General features: G+C 46.1%; 1 protein-coding gene across 1 annotated transcript; it reads left to right on the top strand.

Moving 5' to 3' along the window:
- Positions 1 to 27,777, top strand: DNAJC21 (DnaJ heat shock protein family (Hsp40) member C21). The gene is made up of 12 exons (XM_056848495.1): positions 1 to 97; positions 8,167 to 8,260; positions 10,307 to 10,430; positions 11,625 to 11,747; positions 13,619 to 13,923; positions 15,797 to 15,951; positions 17,121 to 17,208; positions 18,151 to 18,309; positions 20,670 to 20,709; positions 22,487 to 22,671; positions 24,240 to 24,318; positions 27,575 to 27,777. The coding sequence occupies exons 1-12, from the start codon at positions 1 to 3 to the stop codon at positions 27,737 to 27,739; spliced, it is 1,614 nt and encodes a 537-aa protein (XP_056704473.1). The 3' UTR covers positions 27,740 to 27,777.

Raw genomic sequence — 27,777 nt, 5'->3', positions numbered from 1 at the left:
ATGAAGTGCCACTACGAGGTGCTGGGCGTGAAGCGCGACGCGGCCGAGGAAGAGCTGAAGCGAGCCTACCGGAGGCTGGCGCTGCGTTGGCACCCAGGTAGGAGCCGGGCCTGGGCGAGCCCTGGGGGGACTCCCTTCTCACTCGGGGCCGGGCTCTGCCGGGCGAGCAGAAGGGGCGGAGGGCTGATCCCAACACCCCCCACCCCCCCCCACCCCCCCCACCCCCGAGTTGCTTTTCGGGCTCTTTTTATTCTGGCCACTTAGAAGCATAGACTAGAATCATCGACTCACAGACCCTGGGACCACCAGGGTCATCTAGTCCAACCCCTTGCCCAATGCAGGACACGCACAACTGCCTCCCCCACACACCCCAGTGACCCCCTACTCCGTGCCCAGAAGATGGCCAGCATGCCCTCCCTCTCGTGAACTGCCCAAGGTCATAGAATCAGCGTTGCTGACAGATGGCCACCCAGCCTCTGCTTAAAAACCTCCAGGGAAGGAACATTCACCACCCCACACACACACCCACCCACCCCCGAGTTGCTTTTCGGGCTCTTTTTATTCTGGCCACTTAGAAATCATAGAATAGAATCATCGACTCACAGACCCTGGGACCACCAGGGTCATCTAGTCCAACCCCTTGCCCAATGCAGGACACGCACTACTGCCTCCCCCACACACCCCAGTGACCCCCTACTCCGTGCCCAGAAGATGGCCAGCATGCCCTCCCTCTCGTGAACTGCCCAAGGTCATAGAATCAGCGTTGCTGACAGATGGCCACCCAGCCTCTGCTTAAAAACCTCCAGGGAAGGAACATTCACCACCCCACACACACACACACCCACCCCCGAGTTGCTTTTCGGGCTCTTTTTATTCTGGCCACTTAGAAATCATAGAATAGAATCATCGACTCACAGACCCTGGGACCACCAGGGTCATCTAGTCCAACCCCTTGCCCAATGCAGGGAACTCACTACTGCCTCCCCCACACACCCCAGTGACCCCCTACTCCGTGCCCAGAAGATGGCCAGCATGCCCTCCCTCTCGTGAACTGCCCAAGGTCATAGAATCAGCGTTGCTGACAGATGGCCACCCAGCCTCTGCTTAAAAACCTCCAGGGAAGGAGCATTCACCACCCCACACACACACACACCCCCGAGTTACTTTTCGGGCTCTTTTTATTCTGGCCACTTAGAAATCATAGAATAGAATCATCGAATCACAGACCCTGGGACCACCAGGGTCATCTAGTCCAACCCCTTGCCCAATGCAGGACATGCACAGCTGCCTCCCCCACACACCCCAGTGACCCCCTACTCCGTGCCCAGAAGATGGCCAGCATGCCCTCCCTCTCGTGAACTGCCCAAGGTCATAGAATCAGCGTTGCTGACAGATGGCCACCCAGCCTCTGCTTAAAAACCTCCAGGGAAGGAGCATTCACCACCCCACACACACACACACCCCCGAGTTACTTTTCGGGCTCTTTTTATTCTGGCCACTTAGAAATCATAGAATAGAATCATCGACTCACAGACCCTGGGACCACCAGGGTCATCTAGTCCAACCCCTTGCCCAATGCAGGACATGCACAGCTGCCTCCCCCACACACCCCAGTGACCCCCTACTCCGTGCCCAGAAGATGGCCAGCATGCCCTCCCTCTCGTGAACTGCCCAAGGTCATAGAATCAGCGTTGCTGACAGATGGCCACCCAGCCTCTGCTTAAAAACCTCCAGGGAAGGAGCATTCACCATCCCACACACACACACACACACACACCCCAGAGTTGCTTTTCGGGCTCTTTTTATTCTGGCCACTTAGAAGCATAGACTAGAATCATCGACTCACAGACCCTGGGACCACCAGGGTCATCTAGTCCAACCCCTTGCCCAATGCAGGACACGCACAACTGCCTCCCCCACACACCCCAGTGACCCCCTACTCCGTGCCCAGAAGATGGCCAGCATGCCCTCCCTCTCGTGAACTGCCCAAGGTCATAGAATCAGCGTTGCTGACAGATGGCCACCCAGCCTCTGCTTAAAAACCTCCAGGGAAGGAACATTCACCACCCCACACACACACACACCCACCCCCGAGTTGCTTTTCGGGCTCTTTTTATTCTGGCCACTTAGAAATCATAGAATAGAATCATCGACTCACAGACCCTGGGACCACCAGAGTCATCTAGTCCAACCCCTTGCCCAATGCAGGACACGCACAACTGCCTCCCCCACACACCCCAGTGACCCCCTACTCCGTGCCCAGAAGATGGCCAGCATGCCCTCCCTCTCGTGAACTGCCCAAGGTCATAGAATCAGCGTTGCTGACAGATGGCCACCCAGCCTCTGCTTAAAAACCTCCAGGGAAGGAGCATTCACCACCCCACACACACACACACACACACCCCAGAGTTGCTTTTCGGGCTCTTTTTATTCTGGCCACTTAGAAATCATAGAATAGAATCATCGACTCACAGACCCTGGGACCACCAGGGTCATCTAGTCCAACCCCTTGCCCAATGCAGGACACGCACAGCTGCCTCCCCCACACACCCCATTGACCCCCTACTCCGTGCCCAGAAGATGGCCAGCATGCCCTCCCTCTCGTGAACTGCCCAAGGTCATAGAATCAGCGTTGCTGACAGATGGCCACCCAGCCTCTGCTTAAAAACCTCCAGGGAAGGAGCATTCACCACCCCACACACACACACACCCCAGAGTTGCTTTTCGGGCTCTTTTTATTCTAGCCACTTAGAAATCATAGAATAGAATCATCGAATCACAGACCCTGGGACCACCAGGGTCATCTAGTCCAATCCCTTGCCCAATGCAGGACACGCACAACTACCTCCCCCCCCCAAGATGCCCTCCCTCTCGTGAACTGCCCAAGGTCACAGAATCAGCCTTTCTGACAGATGGCCGTCCAGCCTCTGCTTAAAAACCTCCAGGGAAGGAGAGCTCACCACCTCCCGAGGAAGCCTGTTCCACCGAGGAACCGCTCTGACTGTTAGAAAATCCTTCCTAATGTCTAGACCACTGGTTCCCAACCGGGGGTCCGCGAGAACTAAATTACGGTCTGCGAAACCAAGTTATAAACCCATAATAAATTAATATTTTCAATTAAAAGTTCTCTATTATAAATATATATATATATATATATATATATATATTCAAATATTATTCTAAGTTTAATGTTTAACTAACAGTTATGATTAAAGTTTATTTTCAAATTCTCGGAATTTTTATTTTGAACCTTGGGGTCCCTGCACCGAACAAAAAAGTCCTAGTGGTCCCTGGTCAAAAAAAGGTTGGGAACCACTGGTCTAGACGGAAACTCTTTTGATTTCATTTCAACCCGTTGGTTCTGGTCCGACCTTCTGGGGCAACAGAAAACAACTCGGCACCCTCCTCCATAGGACAGCCCTTCAAGTACTTGAAGATGGTGATCATAACACCCCTCAGTCTTCTCCTCTTCAGGCTAAACATGCCCAGCTCCTTCAACCTTTCCTCATAGGACTTGGTCTCCAGACCCCTCAACCATCTTTGTTGCCCTCCTCTGGACCTGTTCCAGCTTGTCTACATCCTTCTTGAATTGCGGTGCCCAAAACTGAACACAGTACTCTAGGTGAGGTCTAACCAGAGCACAGTAAAGTGATACCATCACTTCACATGATCTGGACACTATACTTCTGTTAATGCACCCCAAGATCGCGTTTGCCTTTTTAGCTACTGCGTCACACTGCTGACTCATGTTCAGTGTTTGGTCTACTAAGACCCCAAGATCCTTTTTGCACACACTACTGCTAAGACAAGTCTCCCCCATCCTATAATTTTGCATTTGATTTTTCCTACCTAAATGCAGAACTTTACATTTATCTCTGTTTAAATGCATTTTATTGGTTTTAGTCCAATTTATTCCCAATTTATACATGGGAGGTTTTGCTTTGGATTTGCTGCTCTCTAGATGCACTCTCCAGAAGTACTCTCTAGAAGCCACAGCCCTCAGTTTGCAAGATCTGAGCATGGCCGTCATGTCAAAGGTAGGACATTTGGAGGACATTGATTCATAGGGTCGCCATGAGTCGGAAGCGACTTGACGGCACTTAACACACACAGATGCACATTTTTCCCATCCAAATTCTCAAAACTCTGCATGGGGGCTTATTGTTGAGTTTTGAGAATTTAGATGGGGAAAATGTGCATCTAGAGAGCGGCACATCCAAGGCAAAACCTCCCATGCATAAATAGCCTCTGTGTCCTGAATTGTAGACCCCTTCTTTGCTTCCCGATCCTCTTCCCACTTGGGGCAAGAGAGTGGGAGAGAATTAGTGGGGAATTAGATGATATCACCAACAATTTCCCAGAGTAGGAAGAAGGGATCGCGTGAATTAATTGCTTGACCTGTAGAACGGGTAGGTTTACCATTACTTAATCCAGGGGTTTACCCTTACTTCATCCAGTTGTTTTGACATTCTAAGTCTGGCAGTTTATCTGGCTTGAGAACCTGCCTGAAAGTGCATAAAGATCAGGGCATCCTTCAGGTATCACGTTCATAAGAACATAAGAAAGGCCCTGCTGGATCAGACCAGGCCCATTAAGTCCAGCAGTCTGTTCACACAGTGGCCAACCAGGTGCCTCTAGGAAGCCCACAGACAAGACGACTGCAGCACCATTGTCCTGCCTGTGTCCTGCCTGTGTTCTATAGCACTTAATATAATAAGCATGCTCCTCTGATCCTGAAGAGAATAGGTATGCATCTTGACTAGTATCCATTTTAACTAGTAGCCATGAATACATTACACGAAGTCCTTCAAAACTTTTGATCTCTGTCTAGAGAAGGGGAAGGGTTCTTTATGCTTGCAGACCAACAGGTCATAAGCGAACCAATTCAATAAATTCGATGATACAGAAACGCAAAATCTAAGGTATACAGTTAAAAGGAAGTATAATTAAAAGCCATAGATATTTTTTTTGGTACATCAAGGGTTACATTTAGATCAGCCAATAGCTTTGCAACTATTTCTTGCTTTAGGACAGGTCTCCACTTCTGGATGTATACTGTGATCCAGAGTGGTCTAGTGGTTAATCTGGTGAACTGGGTTGGTTTCTCCACTCCTACACATGAAGCCTGCTGGGTGACCTTGGGCTGATCTCTCTGAACTCTCTCAGCCCCACCTACCTCACAAGGTGTTCGTTGTGAGAAGGGGAAGGGAAGGTGATTAAAGGTAGAGAAAAGTGGGTATAAATACCAACTATTCTTTTTCTGGCGATATCTTACTTTTTACAATCAGTTTTTAAAAAATGCCAAACAGTGTCCAAATCACAAAATCATTCAGAAAAAGGATGTTTTCTAGACATCTAGAGGATTGCCAGTTTACTAGCGGTGTGACTTGTAAGTTCTTAAAAAGTTGTGAACATTCTTAATGGAGCATGTGATGCTGTGTATTGGCTTCTCAGGAAGGGTGTCTACACAGCTGGGGAATGAATTGTTCCAGTCCAGGTCATAGTAGCGACTGCTAGCAGCAAGTTGTGATGACACGGAGCCTGTGGAATGTGGTTTTGAGGAGCGCCTTTGACATCCTTCTAAAGCAGTGGTTCCCAACCTTTTTTTGACCAGGGACCACTAGGACTTTTTTGTTCAGTGCAGGGAACCCAAGGTTCAAAATAAAAATTCCAAGAATTTGAAAATAAACTTTAATCATAACTGTTAGTTAAACATTAAACTTAGAATAATTTTTGAATATATATTTTTATAATAGAGAACTTATAATTGAAAATATTAATTTATTATGGGTTTATAACTTTGTTTCACGGACCTTAATTTAGTTCTCGTGGACCCCTGGGGGTCCACGGACCCCTGGTTGGGAACCAGTGTTCTAAAGCTATTCACAGTAATGGCTGGCACAGCAACTGGCCGCCGTCTTCTCTGAAACTCTTGTGCTCTAAGCTCTTTCTGTCTATCAAGATGCTTTTATCATGCCCCTACTCCAAGGAACTTTAGGGAGGGGCTGTTGCTCAGTGGTAGAGCATCTGCTTGGCATGCAGAAGGTCCCAGGTTCAATCCCCGGCATCTCCAGTTAAAGGGACTAGGCAAAGAAGTGATGTGAATGACCTCTACCTGGGACCCTGGAGAGCCGCTGCCAGTCTGAGTAGACAATACTGACTTTGATGGACCAAGGGGCTGATTCAGTATCAGGCAGCTTCATGTGTTCATGTTCATGTGTTCAACTCTGGGCAGCAAACACAAGGTCGCACCCAGCCACCTTTTCTGCTGGTTAAAAGAGGGACAAAAGGGTCCCCTTTGACCACCAAAAAGCCTATCCTGGGCATCAGGGGACCTGCATAGACAAAAGCCACGTAAGATAGGGACTGTACTAAAGAAGAGAATTAGGCAAGATGGAGTGAAAAACCTGGCTGGATCTCACCCATAGTTTTCCCTTCCACATCTTACCATCACAACAACCCTGTGAGGTAGGTTAGGACCAAGGCTGGTGAGTTCTGTGGCTGAGTGGAGAGTCGAACTAGAGACTCCTAGGGCCTAATTTGAAACTCTGACCGCTGGTGTTGTTGCTGTTTATCATTACATCCATACCATTTAATGTTTTATCATTACTGTTAATGTTGTATTATTACTGTTAATGTTTTATCATTACCGTGCTTTTTGCTAGGCAGCATTTAGGAATTGCAAGCGGGCCTTGGCGGCAGGCTAATGGAAATGTCACACGATTTTTACTTTTTACCGTTTCTGTAAATAAATAAATAAATTTAATATGCTGCTAATCTGCCAGATAAAACAGGTAAAACAGAAACTGACCATACAGAGTAGATGTTTACAACCAGGGCCAACAAAATTAGTAATCACCCAATTTTACAAACCATTTTTGTGTGTGATGCTTTGCTGCTTTGGGATGGAAAGGCTGCATAGAAATGCTTTAAAGAAGAAAATAAATAAAATAAACTACTGGAGGAGGCTGCAAATGAACAGATAATAAAACATTAGGCTTCTATAAATTTCAGCAGGGTTAGGGAGAAAGAATCATTGGGAACTGCCACCAGTGGAAACGTAAAGCAGATTTATAGTGAACAGCAACAAGGCCTTGGATTCCTTGGAGGATTTCTGCAGATGAAAGAGGGGGAGATTTTTGCTGATTTCCCCCCTCTCACTGCAGATCTCCTGATTCTAAGCCAATAACTGTGCAGTACATTTTATGTAGGATTTTGGGAGGTGGGATTATGTGTTTGAGTGTGCTCATGTGGGCTCTGTCTATCTTGTGACTTTGGGATTCTTTATTCTGGAATATATTATGGAAGAACAAAAATATTTAGGTTGCCTTAAAATTTACCATCAAGAGACTAAAGCTGAGTGTTTTTTAAAGAAGGATCCTACAAAATCCAGTTTCATGAACTACGCTTCAATTAAACATCACCGGATTTTGCCTCCCCCCCCCCCCTGCTACTACAACCTTGGTGTAGTGGGTTGTGGGCATTTACGTGTGATCCGTTCAGTCTGTATGGGTTTTTCAGTATGGGGGATGCATGGGGGGGAAATTCTATCCCCAGCTCTTTTATTTGCATTGAAATGGTGCTTGCGTTTGCAAATAAAACAATTGAATAATCTTAACAGTGTATTATTTACTACATTGAATAAGAAGTTGGTTTTTTATATGCCTTTTTATATGACTTTCTCGCCACTTAAGGAAGAATCAAATTGGCTTACAATCACCTTCCCTTCTCCTCCCCACAACAGACACCCTGTGAGGTAGGAGGGACTGAGAGACTGTGACTAGCCCAAGGTCACCCAGCTGGCTTCATGTGTAGGAGTGGGGAAACAAATCCAGTCCTCCAGATTAGCCTCTGCTGCTCATGTGGAGGAGTGGGGAATCAAACCCAGTTCTCCAGATCAGAGTTCACCACTCCAAGCCACCGCTCTTAACCTCTACACCACGCTGGCTTCCTCTGAGGAGTTCATGGTATCACACGGTTCTAATAACTATCAATTTGTTCCATGTAATATGGCTATTTTGTACCTCCTTGGGCTACACCAGCAAGTTTCCCCCTCGCCCTCTCGAGTGTACTTTGATGCCGAGGCTCTTGGTGCCCACGCTGAAGTCTGGGCGTGTGTCTCTGACTTGTCCCTGTCGTTTAAATTCTGCTGCTGTGTCTTTGCAGATAAGAACCTAGAAAAGGCTGAGGAGGCTGCAGAGCAGTTCAAGTTGATCCAAGCGGCGTATGATGTGCTAAGTGACCCTCAAGAGAGAGCCTGGTAAGTTAAGGAGGCCTTTATTTCCCCCTCTAGCTGGCTACAGTTTTGACGGAGTCCCTCGCCCTGCACGTTATTGAATGCGTGGACACACAAAGCTGCCTGATACTGAATCAGACCCTGGGTCCATCAAAGTCAGTATTGTCTGCTCAGACCGGCAGGGACTCTCCAGGGTCTCAGGCAGAGGTTTTTTCTCATCTGCCAAGCAGATGCTCTACCACTGAGCCACTGCCCTCAATGCCCTCAAAATAAAACGAAGAACACTTGTGTTGCTCGTTAGCATAGTCCCAGGCTTAGATCTTGATTGCTTTTTCTGCGAATGGAAGGCATTTCCACTCGTGGAAAAGGAGAGGGCAGATTGTAACTATTCACACCCAATGCTGTTGCTGAGCGGGAAGGATATACTGACACCCCCCCCCCCCCCCCCGGAGAAGTGTTTTGGGGACATGGCAAGTTGCAGTGGGAATGGGAAGCTAGGGCAGTGCTCACATGTCATAGACCGCAAGGCAAAGTGTTTTGTATAAATCATCTCTGCAGTCCTTATAACCGTTCTGCAAGGCAGGACATTGCCGTTCTCGATTTGGAGAAGGAGGGTGAGCTCGAGTGATTTCTTACTTATGGAGATCCTGGCAGAATGGGGATTTGATCCCAAGGCTTCTAGTTCATAGCTTGAACTCTGAGACGCTATTTATGTAATATACTTATATATGTGTGTTATGTGTCATCAGGTTATGTGTTATGTGTCATCAGGTTGCTTCCAACTTATGGCAACCCTGTGATTAATGACCTATGATTAATGATCTCCAAACCATCCTATCATTGACAGCCTTGCTCAGGTCTTGGAGACTGAAGGCCAATAGAGTTATATAATAACATTCCAAGGGGATCTCCAGCAGTACAATATAATAATAAAATTCCAATAAAATTCAGTATAAAATAAAATTTCATAAGAACAAATAACAAAATGGGGGGCTCTAAAAGATCCTCAGCAGGTAATTAAAATTATTACAATCGGTTGAGAGCTGCAAGAAACAAATAAGAACCTTACAAATTTGATTTGCAACACCAAGAGTAAATAAACGTCAGAAGACAGCAAAGGCAATAGCAAAAAGCGCCAAAATGCACACAGCTAACCTTCTAACCACACCCATCAAAATGAAAAGCCATAACATGGTGCTAGAAGGGCATGAGATTCGGCGCCAGGTGGAAGTTTGTGGGGGCGGCATTCCATAGGGAAGGGGTCACACCAGAAAAGGCCTCTCTTTATTTAACCACCTTTCTCACGTCTGAAGGTAAATGCACATGGATCAGGGCCTCAGATGGGGATCGCAAGTGTTCCAGTGGGAGTTAGTATTCCTTTAGGTACCCTTCTCCTAGCCCATTTAGTTCTTTAAAGGTCAGGACCAGCACTTTGAATTGTGGGCCCAGAAGCAGCCAAGCAGAGTTGGCAAAAACATGTTCTCAAAAGCCTTGCTGCTGCATTTAGGATTGTATTGATTGGACTGCATTGATTGGACTGCCTTCAAAGGCAGCCCCACAAAAAGTGCATTGCAGGAGTCTAACCTGAAGGTGACTCATTCATGGATAACTATGTTGCTGATAAATATATAGAATTGTAAAGTTTTGCTTTCTTTTCTCCCCCCTCCTAAACACATATGAATTAATACAAAGAAAAGGCAAGGAGGGTAAGATCCAAGAACTCGAACAGGTTCAGACTTCTGGCCTTGAGTTTCCTCTTCCAAGATTCATCTTAATGTTTGACTGCCATTTGGGGCTATTTACACTGAAGTAGTCCCGTTGACTTGAGTGTAGATTGTGGCTCGGCGGCAGCAACCCAGAAGCTTATTAATGTGACCTGGAGTGCAATCCTAAACAGTTACATCCTTCTAAATCCTTTAATTTCGATGGATTTAGAAGGGTGCAGTTCTGATTAGGAATGCATTGCTGGTGCTTGACATTCATAGATCTCTGCAACTCTCTGTGTATTGAAAAGCTCCCATAATCCCAGGCTGTATTGTTTTATTTTTATTTTTTTTGGTCCCTTCTTAGGTACGACAATCACAGAGAAGCTCTGTTAAAAGGCGGGGTTGACGGAGAGTATCAGGACGACAGTGTAGATATCCTCCGCTTCTTCACTGTGACCTGTTACTCTGGCTATGGAGATGATGAAAAGGTAACTCGGAATCCCCCACCCCGCTCCAAAAACAGGAAAGGGGAGCAGAAATTATACAGTGGTAGAGTTGGCAAAGAGGCAGGACTCAAAAAAATCCTCTAGAGCAGTATATTTGAGAGTAGTTTGCCTGGGGTGAATAAAAGCCACCTTCAGGAGACCAGACAGGGCTGGTTGGGGAGAAGAAGTGTTGCTGTTTTCAAGCGGTCAGCATGCCACGGAGGGCTCTATGTATGGGCAGTTCGGCTAGCGGGAAAGTGTTCTGGACTTGTGCAGATTCATTTGCAAGTCCCTCCACACTCCATCCCCTCACGGTTCACCCTGTGCCATCTTGATTTCTAAAGCGTGCCACGGCTGAAGGGCAGGGCATTGCAGAGGAGATGACTGCAGGTATTTCAAACAAACAAGCCACTTTATAGGATACATGTCAAGGGAAGAGCTTTCGGGTCTCAAGGCGACTTGGATCTGAAGGAAAGCTTGTTCTGAACCCACATTCAACCCTCACTTCGCCCATACGTGAGCAAAACTCAGTTGTCGTTCTTTCCGTTTGGACAAATGCACTTATTTTGCTGTTTGGTGAGTGGGTTGAAGGCTGCTCACTGGATAGAATCATAGCGTTAGAAGGGACCACCAGGGTCATCTAGTCCAACCCCCTGCACAATGCAGGAAATTCACAACTACCTCCCCCACACACACACCCAGTGACCCCTATGCCATGCCCAGAAGATGACCAAGATGCCCTCCCTCTCATAAACTGCCTAAGTTCATAGAATCAGCATTGCTGACAGATGGACATCTAGCCTCTGCTTAAAAACCTCCAGGGAAGGAGAGCTCACCACCTCCCGAGGAAGCCTGTTCCACTGAGGAACTGCTCTAACTGTTAGAAAATTCTTCCTAATGCCTAGATGGAAACTCTTCTGATTTAATTTCAACCCGTTGGTTCTGGTCCGATCTTCTGGGGCATCTTCAAAGTGGCTCAACATCACTCTCCTCTCTACTACTTTATTCTCACCACAACCATCTTGTAAGGTAGGCTGAGAGGCCTAAGTTCACCCAGCGAGGTTCGGTGGCAGGGTTTGACCCTGGGTCTCCCTGGGTTCCTAGTCCGACTGTTGTAACCACTAAACAATGCTGGTGCTCTGTGCATATAATGAACCTTGTTTTCTTTGTGGGTAAATGTACATGTTTTATTTTCAGGGTTTCTATGCAGTGTATCGTCACGTCTTTGAAATGATTGCAAAAGAAGAAATGGAATCCATGCCTGAGGAAGATGCTGAAGAATTTCCAAGTTTTGGAGACTCTCAGAGTGACTATGACACGGTAAGCTACAAATTGATTTGCTGGACAGTTTTCAAGGACTGGTGCGTAGTTCCGTTTCCCCCTGAAGGCTGCTAAAGAACTCCTTTGTTTAGCAGGGATTATTAGAATGAACTCATATATGTATGTTTTAATTTGTTAGCTGTCTTGGTGGCCCTTGTGAGGGCAGAAAGGTGGGATGAAATTTTGTAAAATAAAAAATAAACAAAATAAAAATATGTCTAGAATTCCCCGATGTAACGAAAATTATTACAGATTTAATGAAAAGGATAAGGGGGGATGGATTGGTGTGAGACGCGGCCAGCTCTAATGCATGTTTACCCAAAACCAGTGGGATTGTAAGTCGAGGGGATGTGTAGGGTTAGAATGCCTGACCCCAAACCTCTTAGGGGGTCAGCCTTCAAGCAGACGACCACTCCAAGGAGTATGCAGATATAGGAAGATTAGAGTTGAGGGGGTCTGAAGTTCAATGTCTCAGGCATGTACCTCTTTCTGCTTAAAAAGGTCAACGTGCTTCCTGCTAGAAGCAGAGTGGGTGTAAAAGGGAAGTATCCTGCCAGGAGACTCACCTTGCCTAGAACAGCTGTGCAAATTGTGACTAGCTGTAGGTGCCACACATTTTTGCTACCAGGGAGCAACTAAATCTCTGGCAACTCAGAGTTCTTCTTCTCTGGTAGCCGCTTGCGTTGGGGGGCAGTTCCTTAGGGCCCCGTTCCACTTACGTCATCCTTGTTATACAATGTATGTGACGGAATTATGTTAACACCAGTGCATGTGCTATGCTGCAGGGCTTTACGTGTGTAGGATTGCAACCTCAATGAGGCAAGTAAAGTAAACACCCCAGTACAGGGGGAAAGTTGCTATTGAAATTCTCCATCCTGCAGCTGAGAGTTAGAATGGACATTGTGGGCCGGTGTGGTATATTGGGTAAACTTGGACCCAAGTGACACTGACATGAATCCTCGTTGAGTGATCTGGGACCAGCCACTGACTGGGATGTTCCACCGTAAGTTTCTGCTGACAGAAGAGATTTCAGGCAGTGCTGTGGGACTTCCTCGCCTCCCCCTTCAAACGTCAGCTGAAAATGATCCTCAGAACACTGTTCCTGGGGACAGGGAACATCCAGGAAAAGCGTGATTGGGGAGTCAGAGGCCGCCTGCAGCTGGGGGCGGGGTGTCAGTGTAAATCACCCCCTTTGTTAAGCGACATTTCCCCACAACTCACTATCTTTACAGTTCAGGGTTGTTTTGAAGATCAAATGGGATAGTCCCACGTAAGGTGCCCAGGGGAGTAAGGGCAAAGTATCGATGTGGTGAATTAAGAATAAGCTTGTATTCAAAGTTCACATTCATAATTTCTTGGTACAGTCATGTCTGAAGCAAATGTGGATTTATTATTTATTTTACAGAAAGCCCAGGGTGGTGTACCTATCTATAGGGTTTTCCCTCAACATTGTTGCGAGGTAGGCATTAGGCTTAGAGGTAATGACCGTTTAGGTCATCTTCTGGGAGTACTTGGATTCAAAGACTAGCCACTACCCCATATTGGGGTTGTCTGTAGTGTAGGATAGTATGCAGATAAACTCAACATAGACCAGATTGACTGCTGAGCTCTATGAAGTGTGTGCTTGCTTTGTAGCCCTTAGCTTTCTGCTTAACAGATAATTATGTGATGTTTTTATCACAACCACCACCCTGTGAGGTGGGCTAGGCAGAGTGTGTGACTGGCCCAAGGTCATCCAGCAAGATTCCATGGCAGAGTATGGATTTGAACTTGGGTCTCACAGATCCTAATCTGACACACTAACCTCTGTGCTGTACTTAGCTGTCTTGTGTTGGATGGTTTCTCTTCATGTCCTTGTTCTTTCTGATCAGGTAGTCCACTGCTTTTACGCTCACTGGCAAAGTTTTTGCACTCGGAAGAACTTTGCCTGGAAGGAAGAGTATGACACGCGGCAGGCGTCGAACCGCTGGGAGAAGCGGGCGATGGAGAAAGAGAACAAGAAAACCCGTGACAAAGCCCGGAAGGAAAGGAACGAGATGGTCCGCGAACTGGTTGCCTTCATCCGAAAGCGGGACAGGCGAATCCAGGCCCACCGGAAGCTTCTGGAAGAGCAGAACGCAGAGAAGGCCAAGAAGGTGGAAGAGCTCCGCAGGCAGCAGAAACTAAAGCAAGCCAAGTATGAAAAAAACGAGGGGCAGATGTTTTTATTCCCCCAGAGGAAAGACACAAGGCCTGTTCACACGTTACTTTGAACATATGTACATCTGTTTACATGAGAAAGCCAACATGTGTTGACTTCAAAAATCATAGAATGATAGAATCATAGAGTTGGAAGGGGTCATCTAGTCCAATCCCCTGAACAACTACCTCCCCACCACCCCCAGTGACCCATACTCCATGCCCAGAAGATGGCCAAGGTGCCCTCCCTCTCATGATCTGCCTATGGTTATAGAATCAGCATTGCTCTTCTAACCTCTTCTTAAAAACCTCCATGGAAGGAGAGCTCACCACCTCCCGAGGAAGCCTGTTCCACTGAGGAACCGCTCTGTTAGAAAAGTCTTCCTAATGTCTAGACGGAAACTCTTTTGATTTAATTTCAACCCGTTGGTTCTGGTCCGACCTTCTTGGGCAACAGAAAACAACTCGGCGCCCTCCTCTATATGACAGCCCTTCAAGTACTTGAAGATGGTGATCATATCCTCTCATTGGAGATCAGTACTTGGATAAATATGGGGGACGTTCAGCTGTGTGTGCGTTGAAAGTAATGTGAGAATTACTCGACCCTCATACAAATTAAAATCCACTGCATCCTGTAGACAGATTGTATGTGCATTCAGTTTAATGTGTACAGAGCTATAGCGTGATTCTGCTGTTTGGCAGGGATTATGGTGGTTATTCATGATTTTCTTTTTTCTGAGAGCCAATAGCTGCATTTCATTCTATGTTGCAGCGCTAAGAGGCTGTAGTTGTGTTACTAAGGCCATAGTGCTGACACATGAGTATGGGTGGTGCTCTCGCACCAGTGTGGCGGTCATGCATATATTCTCATGCACTCCCTTTCACATGTGTTCACATGCCCAGGCACTGTGCCCTGCAGTGGAACAGAAACAGCCATAAATATTGTTCAGATGATGGCTGTACGCTCCCTTTCCATACTACATCTACCTAAAACAGGTAGCTTGAATGGTCTCGGGGAAAGTACAGGGTTTGCTCCAGTGCCCTGCCGTCCTGTGGACACTTTGGGGAAGCATAAGTTTGTAAACATGAGAGCTGTGTGCTTGAAAGTTTTGATAGCCAGAAGTCAAGCAATCTCTGCACTTTTGCACTGTTCTGTGAGTTTTGAACTTTTGCATCAAAACAGTCGAGAGGTGTGTGAGCATCTTTGGTGGCTGGAAGGTTTGGTGAAGAGAGTGGTAACCTGCCATCTGAACGTGTTATCTGTGATTCTGTGGCAGACAGAATGGTGTAAATATCTACTCCCTCCAGTACCAGAGGCAGTATGCAGGGGTGAGAGGATGCGGCTGCAGTCATCCTGTTTGTGGGCTTCCTAGAGGCAGCTGGTTGACCACTTTGAAGCAAAATGCTGGACTAGATGGGCCTTGGGTCTGATCCAGCAGGGCTCTTCTTATGTTCTAAGGTTCTTAACGTCCCTTTGTGAAATCTCTTTGTCTGCTTTGACGTACATGAAACAAAATGCATCCTTGACAAGTGAAGTGGGGAAATGGTGTCCTGTTTGGGCTGTTGCCCCACAGAGGGGGAAAACCAATACTTCCCATGTATGAAACTAACATATCAAGGCAAAGCCTAGAGTTTGTTCTGAAACTTCTAGTCTTCTGTATGCAGGAAGGTTTTTCTTTAAAAACAATATGGAGGAGGCTTCAGTCATGCAGTTCTCTCAGCTGCATACTTGAAGTGGTACAGTCCAGGAACAATTTTACCCCTTCATCAGCTCCGTACAAGAATTGGCTCATCTGTTTACTAAATGAAGAGTTTTATGTAATGAATAAAGTGTGTTCTAAAGATTCCCCCTTTCCGTTTGCTCTTCAAAGGCTGGCTGAGCAGTATAAAGAGCAGAGCTGGATTACCATGTCAGATCTCGAGCGAGAGCTGCAGCAGATGGAAGCCCAATATGAAAAGGAGTTTGGCGACGGATCAGACAGTGAGGAGGAAGGAGGATCCCAAGAGCTGAAAGAAGGACAAGAAGGTACAGACAGCCTTCCAGTTAGAGGGGTGAAGGTCTGGAAGAATTTGCAGTGGGGGATTTTCCCTTCCAGTGTTTTTTCCTGAAATATTTATTTTCTAGTTTCTCCCCACAGAAAAATTAGAGACTTATAGAGCACTGTAAGGGGGAGGGAACCCTACAAAATATTTCCTCTTTTGGAATGCATAGAATGCCTTTTTAAGACAAGGTTTTACAGTACAAACCTATGCAGAGTTACTGCAGTCTAAACCCATTGAAATGAATTGGCTTAGTCTGGAGTAACTATCCATAGGATTGCACTGTTACTCAAATTTTCCTGAGCCACTTCAGAGCAGAAGGTTCAATTCCTTAGAGGATTCTGACCCTCCCTCCAGTACCAGAGGCCCACAAAATGTGCTCATTTTGCTGCACATTTTTTGGAGGCTGCAGAGAAGCGCCGAAGGGAGGTGTTTTTAGAGATGGGTCTTAATTAAGTTTTATGGTTTTATTGTTCAGGACCTCGGTCTAAGAACAGGGGGAATTAAAGAAAGTTACTCGAAATGAATAGTGAAAATTTCTACTTAAGATAATCTACAGCTTTAGAGACGGATTTATTCCGGTTTTATGCAGTCTTTTCAAGTGCAGGTTGTTTAGCTTTGGACTAACTTTGTCCACACTTTATATGATGGGTTAGATACAAGCAGGAAAAGTTTCCCTTGGACCACTGAAAAGGCTATACTAGGGATCATGAAAACTGCATGGGCAGAAGCCACGTGGGACAAAGGAATAGGCTGAAACGGAGCAAAATACACAGAATTCCAGGCTGATTCTTGAGAATTTAATGTCATTTACTCATCAGTAACATAGGAGTGCCAACTAAGTCTGCAGTTGCTTGTGAGTAAACCCTCTCTAGCTATTATGTTTTCATCCCCTCTCTTCCTCCAAGCAGCTGAGAATGGCTTCCATTTTATCTTCACAACGACCCTGCGAGGGAGGTTTAGCTAAGAGAGAGTAACTGGCCCAAGGTCACCCAGCGGGATTTGGTCCTGGGCTTCCAGTGTTTTAGTCTGACCCTCTACACCACACTGGCTCGCATTCGTGGTGGGACTTCCTTCTGAGTTAACATGAATTATACTGGGCTCGAAGAATCTTTCCCGTGTCGTTGCATCAGATGTCTCCTTTTTGTTTTCCAGACAAACTAAATGATGAGGCGGATGATGCTGAATATTATGATGATCTGTACTGTGCTGCTTGTGACAAATTCTTTAAGACTGAAAAAGCGTGAGTTTTAGCCTAGAAAACTGGCCTTTTTAAAAAAAATATATTTTATTTCTATATACAACAAACATATAAACATACAAACATAAACAATCCTGATATTACATTTTAAGTGGAGCTTACATTTTTTAAAATACATTTGAATAATTGTGTGTGTGTAAAGGGCCGTCAAGTTGCAGCTGACTTATGGCGACCCCTTTTGGGGTTTTCAAGGCAACAGACTAGCAGAGGTGATTTGCCAGTGCCTTCCTTTGCACAGCAACCCTGGTATTCCTTGGTGGTCTCCCATCCAAATACTAACCAGGGCTGGCCCTGCTTAGCTTCTGAGATCTGACAAGATCAGGCTAGCCTGGGCCATCCAGGTCAGGGCATTTGAATAATTAACCTCTTTGAATTACAATACTCTATGTTCTCTATATATCTTCATATCTAACAATATATTTTCTATAAAAAACTTGTATTACATAAATCATTTTTATTCTATTTTGATTTAATTCTATTAATTTTTAACTATATAATTTTTACACATTCCATTTTTTCTGAAATTCTAAAGTTGGTCTATTACGTATAAAAGATGTCAATTTTGCCATGGTTGCAAGTTCTGTTATCCAGTTTTGAATTAATGAATAAGTTATTTCTCTGCTTTCCATTTTGCTGCATAAATTACTCTTGCTGCTGTCACCATGTATTTGAATAGTTCTCTATGTATTTTTGGGATATTGCTTGGCGATATATTTAATAACATAGTTTTTGGGTCCAACGCAAACTTAAGTTTTAGTATCTGAATGCTGGCCATTTGATGTGATCACTTTGCACCCGTTTCTGTACACGTTTGCTTGGTTCTAAGCAAGATTGCCACCTGCCCTGAATAAACCCGGTGCAGCTACTCCCGTGCTCAGTCCAGGCTGATCTCATTGAATGGCTTGTCTCGACAACTCTTTGCAGCATGAAGAACCACGAAAAATCCAAAAAGCATCGGGAGATGGTCGCCTTATTGCGGCAGCAGCTGGAGGATGAAGAGGAAAGATTTTCTCTCGCTGCAGCTGACGAGAATGGATTAGAAGCTAAAGAAGAGGAGGAGGAGGAAGAAATACCCAAGCAAAAGTATGTATTGCGATAGGCAAAAATTAGTGGGAAAAGGACCCAGAATTACTGTGCAACACATTACGGAGGGGAAGCTGAACTGCAGTGCCGAATCTATGTACAGTAATTTCAGTCTAAGATATGAAGATCTGACGAAGAGAATTTTATATACCCTGAAAATCTGGTTGGTCTCTAAAGTGCTACTGAACTCGAATCTAGCAGTTCCAGTCTAAACAGTTGGTAGAAGAGACACAAGTTGGTGGAAGGCTTGATAGGCCGGTGGACGGTATCAAACTTAGCTTAGTGGAGGGTGGTAGGATGCAGGCCATTTATTTTAGTGGGCTTAGAATGGAGTAACTCTGCATCGGGTTGCACAGTTGATCTGTTGCATCACAAATAAACAGGACAGCTTATTAAGACTAACAGCTCATTCCTGAGCTTTGTGGTGGCCGGGGACGGTGTAACTGAGGCACCTCCGCGCCGCCTCCAAAGCGATTTCCCTGCCGCTGAAAGGCTAAAAAAAGCCTTTAAACACAGCGAGGCTGCGGCAGGAAAAACCTGTCGCAGCCACACTGTTGGTGGAGGGGGCGTTCCCGGGACGGAGGGGCTTAGGAAGCTGACTAACGTCAGCTCTGCCCCCGGGAACGCTCCTCATGCCGGTGCTGCATTCTCATCAGACTATGGCGAACATCCATATGCTTCTGAAGGGCAGTTGTGTGTCCATAAAGACACAATGAAAACATGCCAGGGATCTGTGGCCAGTGGTAGCTCCATGGCAGATGTATCCCATGTGCTTGTAGACATGTGAACTTTTGGATAGGTGGTGCCTGCAAAGGGATATGGGGTTGAATTAGCAGCAAATGCTCACCTGTGCAATCAACTGTGTCTCGGCCCTAAGCTAATCTAGAGACATGGCCATAGTAATCCATGCATTGATCGCATCCAGGTTTGAGTACAGTAACATGGTCTATGTTGGGCTGCCTTAGAAAACTCTTTGGAGGCTTCAGTTGGTCCACAATGTGGCGGCTAGGCTGTTGTCTGGGTGGATTGTGTCACTCCCCGGCTACCCCTCTGGGCACAATTCCAAGTCCTGGCTCTTATTTTTAAGGCCCTAAATGGCTTGGACCTTAAAAATAAGAGCCAGCTCTTGGAATTGTGCCCAGAGGGGTTGCCAGGGAGTGACACAATTCACCCGGACAACAGCCTAGCCACCACATTAAGGCCCTAAATGGCTTGGAAGTAGCCCCGTGGTAAGCTGCAATTCTGCAGTCCAAGCACTGCTCACGACCTGAGTTCGATCCCGACGGAAGTCGGTTTCAGGTAGCCGGCTCAAGGTTGACTCAGCCTTCCATCCTTCCGAGGTCGGTAAAATGAGGACCCAGCTTGATGGGGGTAAAGGGAAGATGACTGGGGAAGGCAATGACAAACCACCCCGTAAACAAAGTCTGCCTAGTAAACGTCAGGATGTGATGTCACTCCATGGGTCAGGAATGACCCGGTGCTTGCACAGGGGACCTTTACCTTTTACCTTAAATTGCTTGGGGCCAGGGTATGTGAAGAACCATCTTCTCCTGCACTGTCCAGCCCACCAGTTAAAATCTGCCTCCCAAGACCTACTCTCTGTGCCTCAGCCTTCAGAGGTGAAGCAGATGGCAAGTAGATGCAGGACATTTTCAGTGGTGGCACCTTGCCTTTGGAATGCCCTCCCGTCAAGGATCATCTGGTACATACCATAATGTCTTCCAGCTGCAAGGCCAAAATATTTCATTTTTAGCCAGGCTTTTTAATGAGGAGTATTATCTTTTTAGATGTTTAAGGGCTGCTTCTAGCCTGAGATTTTCTCTTGTTTTTATAATACATTTTATTAAATTTTAACACTTAACATACACACAACATACACTGTATACATAACCATTCACACACAGATTGGGCTTCTTCCAGGGTTAGTATTTAACAGTTCTTAAAATCACAATACATAGTTATCTTGATAGTTTGTATAATCATTCTGTTCTATTTGCACTATGCTATAACGTATTATTTCTAGATTTTATATTTAGAATTGTAATGCCTATCTAGTATTTCTGCTATAGTCTTGTCTTCTTGGCACATTTTCGCTCAACTTGTACTATCTTTCAAAAATCGCTACGAGATTTGTTTTATGGATATACTTATGCTGCTTTTTTATGACTGCTGATGAATTTTTAGAAGTTTGTTTTGTTTTTTATATTTAAGTTTAAATATTTTTATGGTATTTTTACTTGTAATCCACCTCGTGTAGGTGTCTAGGGGCATAAAATTTCCTAAATAAAAAATAGTGTTACATTCTCAAAAAATGAACATAAGCATTATTGACATCTTAATGCCCACTTTTCTTTTTACAGGCTCTCAAAGAAGCAGAGAAAGAAACAAAAACCTATGACGGTAAGTCTTCATGCCAGATTTCTATTTTGTATTCTAACTTCCAGAAGTGACGATTGCATTCACACAATGCTTATGCATCCATTTTTAACTCATGAGTTTGTCACTGTAGGTCTCACAAATAATACCTGAAGTTGAACTTGAACAAGGCTGGAGTTATTTAAGTATTTTACCTCTCTTCTCTCCCCCCCCCCCAATTTGGGTCTCAAAGCAGAATACGAAATACAATTTAAAGGGGGGGGAAAGTACGCTATGTCACATGCTGGATTAGTCTTAAGAGGGAAGCTGTATTGGTCTGCAGTAGAACAGTTAGATGTGAGTCTAGTAGCCCCTTATAAACCATTAAGATTTTCAGGATATAGATTGAGTATCCCTTATCCGAACTGCTTGGGACCAGAAGTGTTCCGTATTTCGGATCTTTCTGTATTTTGGAATATTTACATATATAATGCTTATCCTAGGAGCCCCGTGGCTCAGAGTGTTAAGCTGCAGTACTGCAGTCAAAAGCTCTGCTCACAACCTAAGTTTGATCCCGACAGAAGTCGGTTTCAGGTAGCTGGCTCAAGGTTGACTCAGCCTTCCATCCTTCTGAGGTCGGTGAAATGAGTACCCAGCTTGCTGGGGGTAAAGGGAAGATGACTGGGGAAGGCACTGGCAAACCACCTTACAAACAAAGTCTGCCTTGGAAACGTCAGGATGTGACGTCACCTCATGGGTCAGGAATGACCCGGTGCTTGCACAGGGAACCTTTACCTTTACTTAATGCATATCTTGGGGATTGGACCCATGTCTAAGCACAAAGTGCATTTATGTTTTAAGTATCTTTTAAACAGTATTTTCAATCATTTTGTGTATATTGAACCACCAGTGGCGCTGCTGAGGGCCTGCATGCTGGCTCAGTAGGTCCGGTTTTCGAATCAGTCTGGATATCGGATGTCCGGATAAGGGATACTCAACCTGTATAAGCTTTCGAGAGGCAAAGCCCCCTTCATCAGAAAGGTGTCTTGAAACTCTGGTCACACTCAGGCTAAATACCTGAAACTGAGGAGATCTTGCCCCAGATCTCATTCATCTGCCATAAAGATATTTTCCCCAATCTTCCTCCGGTGTGCAGGCAGACTCAACAGAAATCTCATCCCACTGTCCCTGTGCAGGCGGACGCAACAGAAATCTCATCAGTTCCCACTGTCCCTGTGCAGGCGGATTCAACATAAAACTCATCCGTTCCCACTGTCCCTGTGCAGGCGGACTCAACACAAATCTCATCAGTTCCCACTGTCCCTGTGCAGGCGGACTTAACACAAATCTCATCAGTTCCCACTGTCCCTCTGCAGGCGGACTCAACACAAATCTCATCAATTCCCACTGTGGGTCCACTGTCACTTAAGCCACCCTAGAGTCTTCTGGACTCAGATAAGCACAAGCAATGTCATTGATATGTGCCACAACTTCATGACCTTGGCGTTTGTTATGGCCTGTGTATACACTGCTATACTGATGAGTGGAGGCTCAAGGGAGACCTCAGGGGGCTGGCCGTTCTTTGGTTCTCTGTGCAACTGAGCTGGATGTGAACCTGGGTGTTCTGGAATCTGGTAGGTCCTTCTGGGTGTCCAAAAAAGGCGTCAGGCACCATGAATTGGACCTATAACAGAGCATTTACGTGCATGTTAGAAGGCTACCAGGGGCCACTTTTGATCTTGCTCCCTGTGGTTTTGTAAACCTCCATGTAACGGAGTGTCTTTGTCCTCCGTGTCCTGTAACTTTGCATTTCTTCAAATAGGCACAGGAATTCCCTGTCGATGGCCAAAGCATGGGCGATCAAGCTGCTGAAGCGAGTGAGGCCATTTGTGCTAACCAGGGTAATACAGCTGAAGAATTGGAGAATGCCAGCAAAAGCCACAACACAGAAGCAAACACTGGGGGAAATGGAGCTCCCACTAATGAACCAAAAACAGAGGCGAAAATGTAAGTATATAACTGCAGCCCTAAATCAAACTGTCTTCAGCTGCCTCCTAAAGATTGAAAATGAGGGGGGCCAGGTGCACCTCTGTGGGGAGGTTGTTCCATAATCGTGGGGCTGCCACTGAGAAGGGCCTCTCTCATGTACCCATGAAATTAGCTTCTTTGATGATGGGGCAGTCAGGAGGGCCTCTCTATAATCTTAATTTGTAGGCAGGAACATATGGGGAAAGATGGTCCCTCAGATACCCCAGTCAGAAAAATTCACAAAAGTTCTTGGTGGGGATAGAAAAAAACCTCTCTTTTATGTTTATTCCCTCCCACCCACCCCCTGCCCCCTGGCTGTTAATGTACATTAATGTACGTTTGTGTTAGATATTCTGTTAATGTACGTTTGTGCTAGATATTTTTGTCCTGCATATACAGCCCTCATCGAACTTAACCCAGGCTTTTTCATAGATTCTGGACAAGCTGAAGTTTCCAGGCTGTTTTCAAAGACAAACTCACGTAAAGCACATTACAGTAATCTCACCTGGATGTAATCAGAGCGTGAATCACTGTGGCCAAATTCCACATTTTGAGGAATGGTCATTGCTGGCTTATCAGCCAAAGCTGAAAGACAATGCATTGTATGCCACAGGGGAGATCTAGGCCTCCAACTGAAGGCCAGGATCGAAGCAGGACCCCCAATCTATGAACCTGTTCCTTCAGGGGGAGTGCAGCCGACTCCCGGGCAGGCCGACTCTTCATTCCCCAAACAGCTTTGTTATTGAGCAGCAGCACCTCAGTCTTGTCTGGATGGAACTTCAGTTATTTTATTTTTTGTTGTGACTGTTGCCTCATCCTATCCGCATACCATGCTTAAGCCAAAGGGCTGGTTCAGATGTCCCGTTTTCGGCCTTTTCCCCTTTTCCTCAACAAAGGATGTCCTTCCTAGCCCTCGGAGTCACTGATTCTTCCTCTGCTGGCAGTTATCCCGTGTTAGCTTCCCTGTTTCCAGGCAGAACTGCACATGCGTGATTGTGTACAGGGGTTCATAGGCTAAGGGGCCACTGACAAGAATAGGTGCGTTACCTCCTCCATGGATTGAATGCGTGAAATATTTCTGCGCTAGCTGTCTGTGAAATTGGGAGTAGGAAAGAGCAAGAGTCCAGTGACACCTTAAAGACTAGCAAAATTTCTGGCAGGGTGAGATTTTGTGAGCCATAGCTCACTTCTTCAGATACAGCTAGAATGTGAGTCCATCTATCCTTAAGTAGAGAAGAGCGAATTAGACACACAAATGCAGTGTAAATGTCAAAAGCAAGTAAATGACATTAGCAGGCATGATTGGATTAGGTGTGATATGCAGAGGGGTAATAGGCGTGGAGAAATTAGCATTGGTCATGAGACAGGAATCCCGGATCTCTGTTTAATCCTGGAGAATGCATTGTCTTGAGCTTCTTTATTTGTTGTAATTCAGCAGTCTCTTTCTAATCTCCCTTTGAAATCCCTTTCTGTTTTCCTTTTTGGCCGAATCGTGTGCACTGCTGGAAGGATGCTTGAGTAAGAGGATTTTTTTTCTTTTCTTTCAGCAATCCAAAAGCTAAAGGGAAGAAAGTAAAAGATACAAAGAAAACACCTGCACGAAGTTCTTCAGAACATCAAACCGTGGTACGTAGAAGGGCTTTAGACAGACAGCTGTGTGATCATTGTGACTAGCAGGATGAATTTAGCATCCAGCGTAGTAGTATTTTTTTCCTCCCCAGACTGTATTTGGGATTGTTCAGAAGCTTATCAGAGCTCTCTTGCCTTTGAAAACAGCTGGTCTTGCCATAATTAATTTGGAGTTGGCAATGTGCCCATAAGCAGAGTATGAACTCTTGAGAGTACTATCGGTTTATTCAAGAGGAGGAAGAAGAAGAGTTGGTTTTTGTATGCCGGTTTTCTCTGCTTTTTAAGGAGAATCAAAACTGGCTTGCAATCTCCTTCTCTTCCTCTCCCCACAGCAGACACCTTGTGAGGTAGGTGAGGCTGAGAGAGAACTAAGAGAACTGTGACTAGCCCAAGGTCACCCAGCTGGCTTCATGTGTAGGAGTGGGGAAACCAACCCGGTTCACCAGGTTAGAGTCCGCCGCTCATGTGGAGGAGTAGGGAATCAAACCCATTTCTCTGGATCAGAGTCAGCCACTACACACCATGCTATGGCGAGTCCTGCCTACCACCTCTTATAAACAGATAGCTCTCCCTAGGACACTTACCTTTGTCCTCGGCAATATGTGGGGGAATTCCCAAACAAACCACAAAATCACAAAAAAATCACAAAATCACACAAGGTTGGAAGAGACCTCAAGGGCCATCCAGTCCAACTCCCTGCCATGCAGGATCCCACAATCAAAGCGCTCCTGACAGATTGCCATCCAACCTCTGCTTAAAGACCTCCAAAGATGGGGAAACCAAGTGATACGGTTCCCTGAAGGTAACAAACTTGAAAACAAAACTCCCTTGAACAATCAAACCAGATTCAATGAACACATGAAGCTGCCTTATATTGAATCAGACCCTCGGTCCATCGAGGTCAGTATTGTCTACTCAGACTGGCAGCATCTCTCCAGGGTCTGAGGCATCCCCTCTGTTTGTGCTTCCTCCTCAGCGTGAGGCACAGCAGCTCAGGTCAGAGAGTGGGACGGCCTAGGCTCCCAGAGGAGAGCAAGCCGGCTCTGGAGAAAGGGGGACTAAATTCAGCACCACCCTCCTGGGGGACAGCTTGCTTTCTTCCTGGCAGCTGCCCATGGTGGTGGTGGTGGTTTTACTCTCTCTCTCTCTCTTCTTTGCAGCCATGTTGCTCACCTCCCAACAGCCACCTGGGTGCTGGGATGAGAATGCAGGATTTAAAAAGTCATGAATTAAATGAAGAATAAACCAAAGCAAACAGCAATTTTTTTTTAGGAAGTCAACTTTAAAAGGCATTGTTGTTAAGTAAGCCACAGGTTAATCCTTCCTCTTTGGAGATGCCTGAAAAAATTATTTATTTTAACCCTGCTCTTCTTCCAAAGAACTCAGGGTAGCATATGTGGTTCAATCTCCCCATCCAGAGGGCAGTAAACCTCTGAATACCAGAGCCAGGAGGCAACATCAGAGGAAGGCCTATACCTCTGTAGCCTGCTGTTGGCCCTCTAGAGGAACTGGTTGGCCACCGTGAGAGACGGTGCTGGATTAGATGGACCACCGGTCTGATTTAGCAGGGCTCTTTTTTATATTCTTATACCCCACGAAGTAGATGAGGCTAAGTTCACCCCATGAGTTTCACGGAGAGTGGGGATTTGAATCTGAGTCCTTTGAAGGCTTTAAGAGGGGAGTGGACGTGTTCATGGAGGAGAGGGCTATCCATAGCTGCTAGTCAAAATGAATACTAGTCGTGATGCATGCCTATTCTCTCCAGGATCAGAGGAGCATGCCTATTATATTAGGTGCGGTGGAACATAGGCATGACAATGCTGCTGCAGTCGTCTTGTTTGAGGGCTTCCTAGAGGCACCTGGTTGGCCACTGTGTGAAGAGACTGCTGGACTTGATGGGCCTTGGTCTGATCCAGCATGGCCTTTCTTATGTTCTTATGTTCTAGTCCAACGCTCTAACCACTGTGCCGTGCTGGCTCTCACATTACAGCAGGTGGCCTGTAGGAGAAACTTGGCGATGCTGTTCAGTCCATCCCTGACTGCTGCAGCGTCAGGGGAGGGTCTTTTGCTAACAAATGACATTACCATGAGAAAGGAGAGCTGCTAGCTACAGAATGGTGTTCATGGAATAATTGACCATATTCAGCTAATAGGTCAGCCTGACCTGATCTGGATGGCCCAGGCTAGCCCAATCTTGTAAGATCTTGGAAGCTAAGCAGGGTCAGCTCTGGTTAGTATTTGGATGGGAGACCACCAAGGAAGTCCCAGGGAAAGGCAGGCAATGGCAAACCACCTCCGAGCGTCTCTTGCCTTGAAAACCCCATGGGGTTGCCATAAGTCGGCTGAGACTTGACGGCACTTTCTAACACCACCGCCAGGTCAGCCTGATAGGCCTGTATGCCAACCTAGTGGGCAGTAGGTTCAGGGTAGGACAAATGGAAATAATTCTTCATGTCACATATAAATAACATGGAATTTGTCAGCGTGATGTAGTGGTTAAGAGCGGTGGTTAGGAGTGGTGGACTCTAATCTGGAGAACCGGGTTTGAGTCCCCAATCCTCCACAGGAGCGGAGGGGGCTAATCTGGTGAACTGGGTCGGTTTCCCCACTCCCCCCATGAAGCCAGCTGGGTGACCTTGGGCTAGTCACAACTCTCTTAGAGCTCTCTCAGCCTCACCTACCACACAGGGTTTCTGTTGTGGGGAAGGGTAGATAATTGTAAGCCGATTTGATTCTTCTTTAAGTGGTAGAGAAAGTCGGCATATAAAAACAGCTCTTCTTCTTCTGGAAGGTGTAGAAACTATAGGATTATTTAAAGGTGGAGGAGGCTTAAGCTAGTGGCCATCTTCACGGGCTTCTAGCCAGCTGGAGTCTTCTCGTTCAAAGGCCGAGTGCCAGCGCATGGTTGGCTTCTGTCATTGTGCCTTTTCTTGCGAGCTTGCTGGTCGCTAATGGCAACACACTCTGGACCCGATGAGCAACTTTGGCCTGAACGAAGTGTGATACTGGTGAGGCTAAAAGACGCTCATCTGTGGGACTCTGCCCTTTGCCCAGGACAGGTGATTTTAATGTCCCGCAGCATGGTTTAAGCAAACCACTGCATGAGTGGAAAGTCTTTGTGGTCTGGTACCACAAATTGCTGCTTGTGGTTTTAGTAACTTTTTTTGCCGTCTGCGCGAAGGAGATTGCGTGTTAGTATTTAACAAAATGGCTTGCTGGTTTTTCCCCACCCCACCCCTCTCTCTGCTACCAGAATGAAGCTCCTCTCCGGTGCGTCACCTGCCATTGTGAATTCCAGTCGCGGAATAAGCTGTTTGACCATTTGAAAGCAACGGGCCACGCCAAGGCGGTCCAGGCGCCAACCGCGAACGGAGCCATGGGCAGCCGAAGCAAAAAAGAAAAGCGTAAAAACAGATAGGGCTCCCTGAAGGAGATGGCAGGAAAACTGGCGGGCAG

The sequence above is a fragment of the Euleptes europaea genome, chromosome 4 (assembly GCF_029931775.1).
Source record: "Euleptes europaea isolate rEulEur1 chromosome 4, rEulEur1.hap1, whole genome shotgun sequence".
Lineage (NCBI taxonomy): Eukaryota > Metazoa > Chordata > Lepidosauria > Squamata > Sphaerodactylidae > Euleptes > Euleptes europaea.
This window is presented reverse-complemented; position numbering and strand designations above follow the sequence as displayed.